At 38.2% G+C, this 13,110-nt stretch overlaps 1 protein-coding gene across 3 annotated transcripts in view; it reads left to right on the forward strand.

The window, feature by feature from the left end:
* RERE (arginine-glutamic acid dipeptide repeats) overlaps positions 1-13,110 on the forward strand; it is a 367,252-nt gene that overhangs the window by 225,552 nt on the left and 128,590 nt on the right. For all 3 annotated transcript variants that reach the window (XM_015591356.2, XM_015591355.2, XM_015591354.2), the window contains one exon: positions 2,173-2,277. In XM_015591356.2, the coding sequence (XP_015446842.1) occupies positions 2,173-2,277 (105 nt within the window). The remainder of the gene's footprint in view (positions 1-2,172; positions 2,278-13,110) is intronic.

Consider the following 13,110-nt stretch of genomic DNA (forward strand, 5'->3'; position numbering starts at 1 on the left):
TGCTGCTTTTGTTTTTTCCTGAACCAGTTGTGTTGCCCTCCCCAGGGAACATGTGGCAGTCTCTAGATATTTTTGATTGTCGCAATGATACGTGTGTGGGTGCTCTTGAGTAGAGGCCAGGAATGCTGCCCAACACAGGACAGGCCCTGACAACAAACAATTTATTATTCAGTCCCAAATGTCAGTAGTGCTGAGATTGATAAACCTTGTCTTAAATATATCGGATTTCTAATGGCTGTGTTTAGAATTGTGAGTTCGTAGAGTTTTTATACCTTTTCTTAATACATTAATTACTTAAGTTTAAGGGTAAACTTAAATTTGAGTATTTAAGAAAGAATAATGAGAATTACACTCCTTTAGGAATGGACAATGGTAGTGGAAATAATTTATTTTACATAACACTGATTAGTATACAAAGTTCCATAGGCTTATTTGATCTAAGTATTTTTATTAGATAAGTACAACAGGTATTTTTATCCCTATTTAACTGATAAAGGAACTTACTTATTTCTTCTAGCTTCAGAGACTAAATCACTTCAAATGGATTGGGTATTTGCAGAGTGAGTGCATTCTTCATCTGTAAAAGTGATTTTACTCACTTTTTCTTTTCCAGAAGCTCACTTTATTCCAGCTAAGTACTGGAGGTCCTGGGCGTGGTCAGTTGGTACCTAGTCAACATTCTCTCTAAATGTATCCCCTTCTGCATATATCAGTGCTTCCAACAGAACTTTCTGCAATGATGGAAGTATTATATAAATCTGTGCTATTCAGTATGGTGGCCACTAGCCACATGTAGCTATTTAAATTTATATTAAGATTAAATAAAAATTTAAAATTTATTTATTTCAGTTGTACCACCCACATTTCAAGTGTTCAGTTTCTCTGCATTCTCTTCTAATCAGTAGTTCCCAAAGGAATTTTAGTAAATCAGTAGTATTTTTATTTAATTTTAAAAATGGAAATTGTCTGAGCCCATGTTAGCTTCTGTCCATTGCTGAGGCTTTGGTCATAGTTATTTAAGCCCTGTGGGAAAGGAGGACATTGCTTTTCAGTTTCTTGGTAGGAAGTGAGTGAATGTCTATTCCCATGATGATATCCCTCAGCCAGTTTCTTTCACCTTGGCGATTAGCTGGTGAGCATGGTGTTAACACCCAGCGTACACAGCTCTTCCGCAAACGGATGCCTGTTCAGGCCGTGGGAGGTCAGATCCCTGGAAGTGTCGTGGTGTGGTGTTGATGAGCGTTTGGTCTCCAGTTCCGTCCTCTCTAGTCGTAGCCTGTAGCTTCCTCTTGACATTAAATTTATCTTCTGTGACCACCGAGGGAGTTGGGAGTTCTTAAAACCTCCCTGCCTTCTAGGAAATTCTCCCAACGTGCGTGTGTGCGTGCATGTGCGTGCGTGCGTGGTGGGAAGTGGGCCTTCTCGCACGGTGTAAAGTTTCTGACATATCTGGTACATAGAAACACTGCTTAAGGAGTTCTGCAGTATTGTAGAGTTTTCAGCTATCTTGTGCTTTAACTTTTGTTGGTAGATGAACCTGGAAACGTTACTGCTCTTTATTGCAGTATTTCCATGGGAAAGTGTCTTCCAACATATAGTCATTTAATGTTACTTAAAAATTGAGAAGTGTTTATTTGTATGTTAAAACCCATCTATGTACTTAAAATGTTAAAATTTTTCTTTTAATTTTCTAGTCAGTTAACTTCTTGCATGTTAAAAGAGAAGAAAAATAAAGGTAGTGGGAAGAAAAGGCCCATTTTGCTGTGATGGTGTAAAAGGGCTTTAGATGGATTTTTTCCCTAAAGTATTTTAACCGTAGTTTTAATTCTCCCCTGTCATTTCTAGTTTGATATCCTTTCATCATCCTCAATTTAACTTTGTAGTTAAAATTTACTCTATGACCAAAATGCTGAGATAAAAGCAATTAAGTGGTAAAGTTGTAGGTTGAAACAGTCATGAAACAGAAATATATATAATAATGGACATTTTCTTCTTTTGGGAGCTCCCAGTTTTCTGAATAGATGACTGTAGAGTTTGTAGCCATGTTCTACATGTTCTTAGAGTGACATGGATTTAGTCATAACTCTCCCATCCCCACCCCTCCAGTAGTACTTTGGTTTGCAAAGCAGTTAAGGGTATTACTAATGTGCTTTTTTGTCTGTTTGTTTTCAGAGGGAAGTGCAACATCTCCCATTTTTCCGACATATTTGCTGCTAGAGAGTTTAAAGCCCGAGTGGATTCGTTTTTCTACATATTAGGCTACAACCCTGAGACGAGGTAAGCGAGTCGCTCGGGACACTCGGTGAGAACTCTTGCTTTTCTCGCGGTGTGTGTATGTGTGTGTTCATGCATCTGGGCATTTACTGGTAAGGCGAGAAAAAAGGACTAGCAAATCCTGTCGTCAGCCTCTTTGGAGGGACTTGTAATTAACGTCTTTGATGTCTAAAGCAGCCGTGATGTCTTCCTATTAAGAAAAGGAAAGGTGAGAAAATTTAGGTTTAGAGTGGGCAAGCGAAAAACGTACATTTAGTTCATCTGTGTTTTGAATTTACTATGAATTGGCAGGTTATTATCCTGAGGCACATTTCCATGAATACTGTATTGAAAACACTAGAACATTATGGAAAGTTCTTTGGTTAGTCATTTGTTCACTTAGTAACACCTCTGAAATCCTCACTGCAATATCTCCAATAAGACTACTGGTATGAGATGGACACATCCAGTTCTCAACCATCTTGGTGAAATCTATGAACAGGTAGAATTATTATTTTTTAAGTGAAAAGCAATAGAGTCAAAATAACAAAGAATTCTTATTTTAAGTCTGTAATAGACTGTAGCTTAACTCAGGACATGGAAGAACTTCTGCTTTACTGATTTCTGTAAGAGTGTATGCATTCATATTTATCCTTTATTGAGCATATGATTACATGTTTTATTAAGGATTTGAAAAAGAATGTTAGCAGGTGATCAAATAGTCTGTGTGATCTACAGACATAAAGATTTAGAAGAAAAAGATTTCTGGCTCAAGGAAGTTAGTGGAAGGTACCACATTAAGTATAATAGCAAGATGAGTAATTGTTTTAGTGAAAACCTTTTCCTAGAAGATGCCAAGAAATTATATACGTAAAACTTAGAACGTTGCTATTAAGACAGTCAGCCTAGGGCCAGTGAAAGGCGACACGTGGCTTATGGTTGTCAGAGGCTGCATAAAGCCCTCCTGGGGCTTACCTTTAGTGTCTCTCTATAAATACATTAGACAGCTGGAGGGATAATAGTGTAATGGTCACCTTTTTTGCTTACCTTTTTTCCTTTAGAAAACTGGATTTGAGCTTTTATTTTCTTTTTTTAAGTATGCCTTATTCCAATGACAAAGAATCTGATCAATGGTAATATTTCAAAGCACCTTTTATTTTGAGATGTTTATTTTACATATGCATTTATTGACTGCCTAGTCATCTCTTCCTGTTGCCCAGATGAAGTGTGGAACACTTGAACTTGGATTCTGTCTAGATACAAAAGAGTCTGTTATTTCAGTGATGTCATATTTATGTAACTGTTTGATTAATAGTCATTGCACAAACTAGATTGTATTGGTGAATTGACTAAATTGCTTTTGTGTTTTAAACTTTTAGCTCTTAGGTTCATAACTATCAATCAGATTGTTTTACTGATTTTGGTCATGCATCTGTTTTTGCTCAATGCTTATTAAAAGTGCTATATAACTTAACCTGTGTAAGCTAGAGACTCCCAAGTTCCTGTCTCATTTTTCATTGTGCATTGCTGACAGTCATTCAAAGCGATACTTCAGTTTTGTTTTAAAATGTAGGTTAGGTATGAAACATAGGATATTATTTGTCTTTCACCTGAAAAAGCAGCAGAAAGACGTGCCTGTAGCAGCACATTCATAGAATCTGCATCCCGAATCACTTCTTTTAGTGCCATGACCTTCCTAGTCAACACTGTTCATTTCTGTGCTCGTATTCCCCGTGTCCAGCTTGTGCCTGGTATATTGTACTAGAGGGGTGTTGGATGAATCGAAGTGAACAAAAATATTTGAATATCTACTTATTAGTAAAGTTTGTGGCAGATCTCAGACTTCTCACGAAGTGAGTGTAAAATTTTACATCAGTGGAGCCAGTGTGGCCTTCTGTTCTAGCTCACTGGTTTCACCCTGAACCACTTCCTACCTCCGAGGCTCGGGATTGGGTGTACAGTTCTCACAAGTGTTCATGTGATCAGAACAGTGTGTGTGATTTAACAGACTATAGGAAACTGTGTTTCCCCCACTTGGCTTATGCGCAGCCGATCTTCAGCATGGTCCAGGTGCGTGCACCCTTGCAGAATTTACCTCTGTTTCTGTCTGTCTCAAGTTTGTGAGAAGCGGGGCTGTGTGGCGAGCTGGTTTTTGGTGTAGCTCTCCCCCATGGGAATGAGTGGGACTAGCATGTAGTTGTGGCTGCATGGTGCTGGGTGCTGACTCTTTGTGCCCTGAGTCATTTGGAGAGGAGGTGTCACACTGTTGTAATAAACCTGTGAGGTAGTGCGTGTACCAGTAAGACCGCCGTAAATTGAGTCGTGATTCTGTGACCGCAGACTTTGTGACTGTCACCCTCCCCTTAATGCAGGAACTATGCTCTAAGTGAGCAGTCGAAATTGAAGCTTAAGATGGAATTATTTATTTCTCATAGCAAATATTCTAATAGAAGTTAAAAGTTGATTTATGTGATTTTCCATAATTTATTTAGCATATTAGCAAGCTCTGAACGTTTGGAAATTTTTTTTCATGGTTATTACATAGATCCTTTTAAAACTCCAGTGTTTGGCTACCTTTTTATTTTTCCTCTAACCTGATTATATGTTGTGTCTTGTCAGGGACCTGATTTTCCAGAGCTTTTGGTGTTGATGGTGTTGCTTTGTTGAACACGTGTTTGTTAGCGGGGAGCAGACTTGTCTGTATTCTTTGGTTCATCGCCTTTAAAGTTTGGAAGAGCCATGATCTCTTACCTTTCATTCTGGAATCTGAATGCTCTGGAAATCAAAAGATTTTTATTCTAAGTTTGGTGCTATAACACATTTGATGGTCATACTTGAACTGATGTGAGGCTATTTAATTCTTAATTTCATTTACTTTTTGTGAGTTTGCACAACTCACAAAAGTAACAATATGATAAAATAGGGATTATTGTTCAGACACTGCTGGGGTGTTTGTTACATATAATATCGTATATTCAAGATAGTACTTTTCTAAATCCAGAAAATTATGAATTCTGAAAATCCTCTGACCGTAAGGATGTTAGCTAAGGAATTGTGACACTATTCTTGGTAGCCATGATATTTAAGGAACAAAACTTAACTGGGCAAGAAAATGGAGCTCTGCAGATGTTTCTAGCTTCAAGTAGGATACGAACTATAAGGGGCTGGCTGACAAATGAGAGAGGCTTGACTCTAATGCTGGCCTAAACATTGATCCCATAAGTAATTGGGCTTTGCTTTTGGAGATATTTTGTTGGTTGGTTGGTTTTTGAGATTTCTGCACTCAGAGGGTGTTCACTTCTGCTATATAAACAGGATTCATCTCAAATTTATTTCTGTAGTCAACATACTCTGACTCAGGTCAGTGAAGGAGGGGAAGGAAGTGATGGCGAGTCCCAGAAAGAACAAAAGATAGTAGAGAGGAGATGCTTTTATCTTTAAATTATTAAGCATGAATTTTCCCCAAGGACCAGTTCATTTGTTTCCCCTTGCTCATTAGGGTTCTTTAGGTCCCTAAGTGCATTTAGAGATAGTGAAAAAAACATGTAATTTAAAATGTAGCATTTTGTTTTGATGGTCACTGATATAGTCTCTCTCTCTCTTTGATTTAAAAAAAAAAGTGTTTTAATCTAAGTGTTAGAGGTCTTGGTCTGTAGCATGAAACAGCTGATATTCTTGGTTCTTTGCTTCTGCAACATGAGCCTTGGTAATCAGGTGGAAGACAAGTAGACCTTCCTTCCATCTTACACAGGAGAGAATGTTGTGATCACCTGTGATCACCTGCAGTCACCTGTGCCCTCTGCTTTTCTTCTTCCAGGGAGGAGCCTTGTTTTAAAAAGTAATAAAGAGGCTTAAGGATTATTATTGTTATGTTTAGTAGCAATTGTAAACTGAGGCCCTTTGAAGTACTTATATTTAATCTCTCCCTGACTGACTGACAGTTAGTAGCAATAATGTTACTAATAATTGCTGCACTTAGCACTGTGTGCAGAGACACTGCTCTGAGTGTTTTACTTGTATAATTCATTTTCTTTTACTTTGTTTTAAACAACCTTACATAAAAGTTACAAGTACAGAAGACCCTGTCTTAACTGAACCATTTGAAAGTATGTTGTCACCATGCGGCAATATCACACTCTAATACTTTGTATATTTTCTGTGAACAAGGACAGTTTCTTAAGTAACCACAATACTACCCTTAAATCAGGAAATTAACAATGAAATATTATTACCGTGGAATTCTCAGACCCCCCTTAAGTTTTATCAGTTTCCCCAGTAAAGACCTTTATAGCAAAATGATCCAGGTTAGCATTAAGGATTTAGTTGTGATGTCTGTTTAATCTTTTTTAGTCTAGAACAGTTTCTGAGTCTTTCTTTCACTTCATGACCTTGGTACTTTTGAAGATTATGGACTAATTATTTTATAGACTCCCTCAGTTTGCATTTGCGATATTCCCTTACTAGATTTAGATCATGTATTTTTGACAGTGATAGCACGGAAGAAGTCTTGAGTTCTTTCTTCTGCATCTTATCAGGTGGCATACAACTCCGGTTTGTCCCACTGCCAGTAATGTTCACTTTGATCAGCTGAAAAAAGTGTTGTCTGCTAGGTTTTGCAATTGTACAATTTCTCTTTTTCTTTTAATAATTAATGACCATTTTGTGGGAATTGTTTCGAGCCTATGTGGATATCCTCTTTCTCATCAAACTTTCACTTTGTGCATTTATTTATATCAGGATGGATTAATGGCTTCCTATTTTATTTAGTTGTTAATAATCTGTTGCTATCATCCTTCATTTTGAAGTCAGATTGTCCTAGAATTTGAAGAATGACTCTTAGAACCAAGATCTGGTGGTCGTGCTCATAGCTTTGGATCGCTGCTCTCAGGCTCTGAGTAAACAGAGCAAGGGTGGGTGGGTGGTGGGTGTGTGTGGGTGTATGTGTGTGTGTGTGTGAGAGAGAGAGAGAGAGAGACAGACAGAGAGACAGACAGAGAGACAGAGAGAGAGAGGGGAGAGGAAGAGGGATTGTACACTTTTACATCTGTATTTCTGTATCTCCATGTGTATCCATGCATTCATACCAAGTTCTCCAGTTCTAATCCAATACCACAGGGTTCCTGGTAGTTTTTTGTTTTTTTGTTTTTTTCACCTTTTCTCCTTTTTTGGGTAATTTTATCTTTAACAATGAGAAGCCTTATTTCATTATCTTTAATATGTTTCCTTCCAATTTTCCATCACTGACACTGCTCCCTCTCACACACGTATGGGTTTTGATATTTTGAGTTGTATATCTTTAGTAGATTTAGCATTTGATATTTCTTAGTGTGACCTCAAGGAATCAAACTTGTAACATCATTTGTTCAAGGTGCACAGGATAACGTCTTCTACTACCATGAAGTGAATGCTCATTCTGTGCTAGATCATTTAATTTAATTTCCATAAAAGCTCAGTGAGGTTGGTATTATCTTTATTTTTATAAATGAGGAAATTGATATTATATTAAATAATAGCCTAAGGCATACAGTCAGTAAACAGGAAGCCCCAAGTCTATTTGACTCCAGAGCTTGTGCTCTTGTATGATTTCGTCACATATTGATTCATGTACAACTTGATTTTCTTCTGGCTGTGTTGGAAAATATTTTAGTTTATCTAATAAAAAAAATACCTGCTCACTAGAGGATAATTTGACAAATATAAAAATAAAAGAAACAAACCGAAATAAAGCATAATTCTGTAATAGAGATTTGTTTTTCCTTGAATATACATCTCTGTGCATGTATAGGTATATGTGTTAAGATTACAATTAAAATATTGCTTATATATAATATATGCACAATCACACAGTCCTTTATTAGTTACTCTTCTCTTTTGAACGTAGTATGATATCATTAAACATTTTACAAAAATATTTGTAATGAGCACCTTGTATACCATCATATGGATGTCCCATTATTTACTGGTCTCATATTGTTGAACATTTATGGTTTTTCCAATACCTAGTTATTCTAAATAACATTGTGACTATCTATTTTAAACGTAACTCTCTATACCTCAGCTAAAAAGTAACAATCTACATCTCCTTTAATTAATTTGGATTTGCAACATTTCAAAGTGAATTTCTGTTTTAGTCAAGTCATCATTTCTACTCATCACAATTCATGGTCTTTGTATAGCTTTTGAGGACCAGCTAGAGCTGGATATAAATATTTTCTTGCATGCATTTCCTCTGCCATCACATTCGAACTCTGAAAACATTTACCCGAGATGGCAAATACTGCAGACAGTTGAGAGTACATGTATATTTGGAAACATAGCATAGTAAAGATACCAGAACTTCAGTAAAATGGGACAAAAAAATTAGGTATCACAATTTTAAATACTTTTTGCCAGCAAACATTTACAAATGTTGAATAAAATATAATAAAACTTTTAAATGCAGAACTGAGCTCGTAATAATTAAGAGAAACTGAAAAGTAAAGCAGTCAGCTGATGCCTCAGCAGCCCAGGGTGAGAGGGGTCGGGCTAGTTGCTTGTCTCTTGACCCAAGGGCCCTTTTGACACCCACGAGGTATAGGGTGAGACCTTGATTTCAGGAGCTTAGTGAGTTGGAGCTGAGAGCCCCGTATGCAGTGAGGACTGTCAGAGGCCTGTTCTTTCAGTGGAAGGGTGAACTAGGTCACACGTCTGGAATTAGAAGTGACGGGGAAACCTGTTTGGGATTCGGACTCCAGAACCAAAGAAAGAGAGGAGGAAAAGGGGGGATTCCCCTCACAATTGATAACTCTGGGCTTTGCCCCCATGACAGTTTGAGCTTGAATTTACATTCTTGAAAAATATGAGAATTCCATGATAAGAAAATATAAAATGTGCCAGGACATACAAAAATTTTTTGGAGGACCTTCCCTCATTTGAGACCCTATAGCATAACTACAGATGAAATGCCTTTGAATGCTGAGCTCACTGTGAGGAATTACAAAATACTGAGAAGAGACGGTGTGCCACCAACTTGATAAAACATTTGGTAAGATACACACCTAAAGATTTCAGTACTAGAACTATAGGAAAAGACTGTATGACAGACTTTTTCTCTTTCACGTAAGCAAAGTTTGAAAGGAAGCAGTTCTAGGCTGGTATGGGGCCCCACAGCCATCAGGGCTTCACCCTCTGCTCTTCTTAACTTCAGCCACTACCTTGTGCTTCAGGCAGTGATGGAATGGTAGCTGTGACATCTAGAGTTCAGGCTGGAAGAAAGTGGGCAAAAAATGCACGCCGTCTCCCTTTAAAGACAGTTTTTGTAACTTGTACAGGATACTCCATTTTCCTGTTATTAAACCAGAAAGGAAAAAAAAATTAGACTCACGCTTTACAGGTGAATTCTACCAGTGTTCCAGAGAACAGAGACAGATGCTGTAGGTTCTCCAAGTAATTTTTTGAGGCTAGTAAAACCTTTATACCAAAGGCATATTAAAAAAAGGAAAATTTATAGGTCAGTCTTACGAACATGTATGTAAAATGTTTTAATACAGTATTAGATAATGGAATCTGGTAAAGCATTAAAAATATACTTATCTAAGTTGGGGTTATATAAGAATATAAGAATGCTTTAAGAATAATTATTCTGTTAACCTGTTTCACCACTTTAATATATTGAAGAAGAAAAGTATGCAATCATGTTGATGTAGAAAAAGCACTTGATAAAAGTCAGCACCCTTTCAATATTGGGGTGGCGGGGTGGTGGAAACGCTTAGCAAATTAACCGTAGAACGAAACTTCCTTATTCTGACAGGATACTTACAAAACATACTGCAGGCACGATACTTAAAGGTAGAGTGTTGGAAGTATTCTCTCTCAAATCAGAAACAATATAAGGATTCCCATGTCCATTAAGACATGAAAAGGCAAATATGTAAAAAATTGGGAATGAAAAAAATGAACCTTTATGAATATGATATAGTAATTTTATCATGGAAAAATCTGAGAAAATGTGAACAAATTGTAAAAACTGATGAGATAAATCAGCATGCTTGCTAGGTGTAAGATCAACATATATAAAACTCAGTTCCATTTCCACACACTAGGGACAATTGGAAAATAAAACTTAAACTTTCTAGAAGCTTCCTTTCTCTTGATGTGAAGTTAGTACTAATTAAAAGTCAAATAGAATATCTTTTTTCCAAGTGTTTTTCTCTAGAGTTTCTTGAATTTTCATTGCTGTTTTGGCTTTGCTATTTTCTGTTAGTAAGTAAAACACTTTAGATAATGTTCTGTTTCTGGTAAGTAGAAAACTCTTTAAAATAAAACCTGGGAAACTTCCATGTTGCAGCTCTTACTTTACTTTTGATGAACATAAATTTTCTGCTCACTGAAAGTATTATAAATGGACAAAGTGATTTTTCAGTTGGTTTCCTGATTTCTGGACGAATCCATCGGCACAGTATATTCATCTCACCTACTCAGCTCCCCTTTAGTGAATTCAGAAGGGTTAATTCTTCACCTGCTGTTTGCTAGGGATTAATTGGCAGAGAGCAGGGAGGTCCAGGATCCAGAGACGATATAGCTATCTCCAGGGCCACCAGGCTTCTGGGGAGACCTAGTGATGGGCCACAGAAGGAGGCACTAGGGCAGCGCGTGTGCACGTGGGGCATGCATATCCCTGCGGACGGGTGGTCAGCGGTGGGAAGCAGGCCCTGGTGTTCAAGACAACCAGCAGAGAAAAAAGGCCCAGGTCTTGGAGGCCCGTCAGCCCTGAGTAGAGTCCCAGAGTGTCCTCAGTGTAGGACAAGGCATGGTCAGTGGAACAGAGCCCATTTCCAGAACTGGAATTTATGGTTAAAAGTGGCACAGTGCCCTACTCCGGTACTAAACCACAGGGTTCACAATCCCATATTCTGCCGTTGTGATTGAATCAGGAGCTGGGTGTTATGTGGCCTCAGTGTGGAGTTTACTGCAGAAGCGGGTGGCCAGGCAGAGAAAGGTCGGGTTGCTCATCACCGCTAGCGTGTGGACGCTCCCGCAGCCGTGCACGAGGACTGGGGATTGCAGGCTGGTCCAAGCGTTTTTTGTTTGATACAGTTTTAAATTTTCAGTTTGGAATTTTATATATATTACTTAGAGTTATGAGGTTAATCCATAGAACTTCCATATATCTTTCACCCAGTTCACCAACTGTTAACGTTTTATTTATTTGCTTTATTATTTTATTTTTATTAATTTTATTTTATGTATTATTTATCTTTTTAACTTTAGTTATAGATTTGCTTTATGAGCTCAGATTTTGCCATATTCTCTGTGTTTGCCACCCTTGCTTCTTTCCACTCTCTGTAGTGTTTTCCTTTCCTGAACTATTTGGAAATACGTATCAGATGTCAAACTTCTTTCCGCATAAATATTTCAGTGTGTAGTTCCCAAGAACGAGGACGCTCTCTTACACAACCATGGAATGGTTATCAAACTCAGGAAAGGTTACATTGATATAATGCCGTATAGTCTAATGTAGTCCATACTCAAATTTTGCCAAGTTTTCTACTATTGACCTTTATAATAATTTCCCTCTATGATCATGCTTTGGCATTTAGTGGTTGTATCTCTTTATATCCTTAACTTTTCTTTGTTTTCATAACACGTTTCTTAGCCTTTTTTGTTTTTCATGACATTGACATCCTGGAGGAGTAGAAGCCAGTTTTGTCAGGTATCCTTCAGTTTGGGTTCCATGTTTCCTCACGATTAGATTAGGTTATGTCGTTTTTGCCGAGAAATACCACATAAGTGACACTGTGCCCTTCTCAGTGCATCAGATGTGTATTTTTTATGAGGTACTAAGTAAGACATCAATAAAGATGATTTTAATACTGTCCTTGGCCCCAGAGAGCTTAAAATCTTTTGAGAGAGGGGAGGCGCCCCAGAAGAAGCGGGGATGAGTGAAGGCTCAGCACAACGAGAAGAGCGTTCTCCGAGGTTTCCGTGTGCTGCGTGACGAGCTGTCTGCGGAGAGGAGCTGGCTGGGACTGTGGTCGGGTGGGAGAATTCCCCACGCGAGAGAGTGAGCCCTGGGGTGCGCTGCCGCTGACAGGTGGCCGCAAGGGGAGTCTGTGCACGTGGTATAAAAGGACAACTGTGAGGTGACGGTGTCAGGAAAGACAATGAAGAAGATGTTGGAATAGGCCGGCATCATACTGGGATCCAGTACTGCAGAGAAAAAGCCCTTAGAGTCACTCAGGGCATTTGTGGGACCAAAATTATCGACCATGTTTCTTGACTTGCTATAACAGTAATGGCGTTTTTGTTATGTTCTGTGGAATAGTTCCCATGATTTTTCAGAGTAATGATGTATTTATCAAATTCTTCTATTGATTTCTCCAAGGGAGCATTTTCCATGTGAAGAAGGGGTGTGGTAGTTTTGTTTTTTGTTGGTTTGTTTTGTTTTTAATACATATTTGAAGGAAGTACTTTGGTGGTCATATTCATGCTATTTGGTTGCTAGATTCTAATTTAATTGCCCATTTTTAGAAAGTCTTTTTCGCTAGACTGTTTCTAGTCACATACATCTGGGGACGTGTTATCTTATATACCAGTAGGGAATAGGGTCTTCCAACCTGTGGCTGCTTGTCTCATGTGCTGGGTCAAAGGTAAAACTTATTTCAGAGTACCTGGCATTTCTGTGTCGTGCGAATTACATTTTCAGCATGGTAAGAGTTCTTAGTTAGTCCATGTCAGCTGGTTTGATAGCATGAACAGGGATCCTAGAGAACGGAGTGAGTCCTGCACCGACTCCAGGAGTCCCGAGGACACGAATCTTCTGAAAAGCAGTTTGAAATTTCTTTTCAATCCACACATTTGGAGGGCACAGAACGGGCG

Source organism: Pteropus alecto, unplaced genomic scaffold (genome assembly GCF_000325575.1).
Source record: "Pteropus alecto unplaced genomic scaffold, ASM32557v1 scaffold125, whole genome shotgun sequence".
Classification (NCBI taxonomy): domain Eukaryota; kingdom Metazoa; phylum Chordata; class Mammalia; order Chiroptera; family Pteropodidae; genus Pteropus; species Pteropus alecto.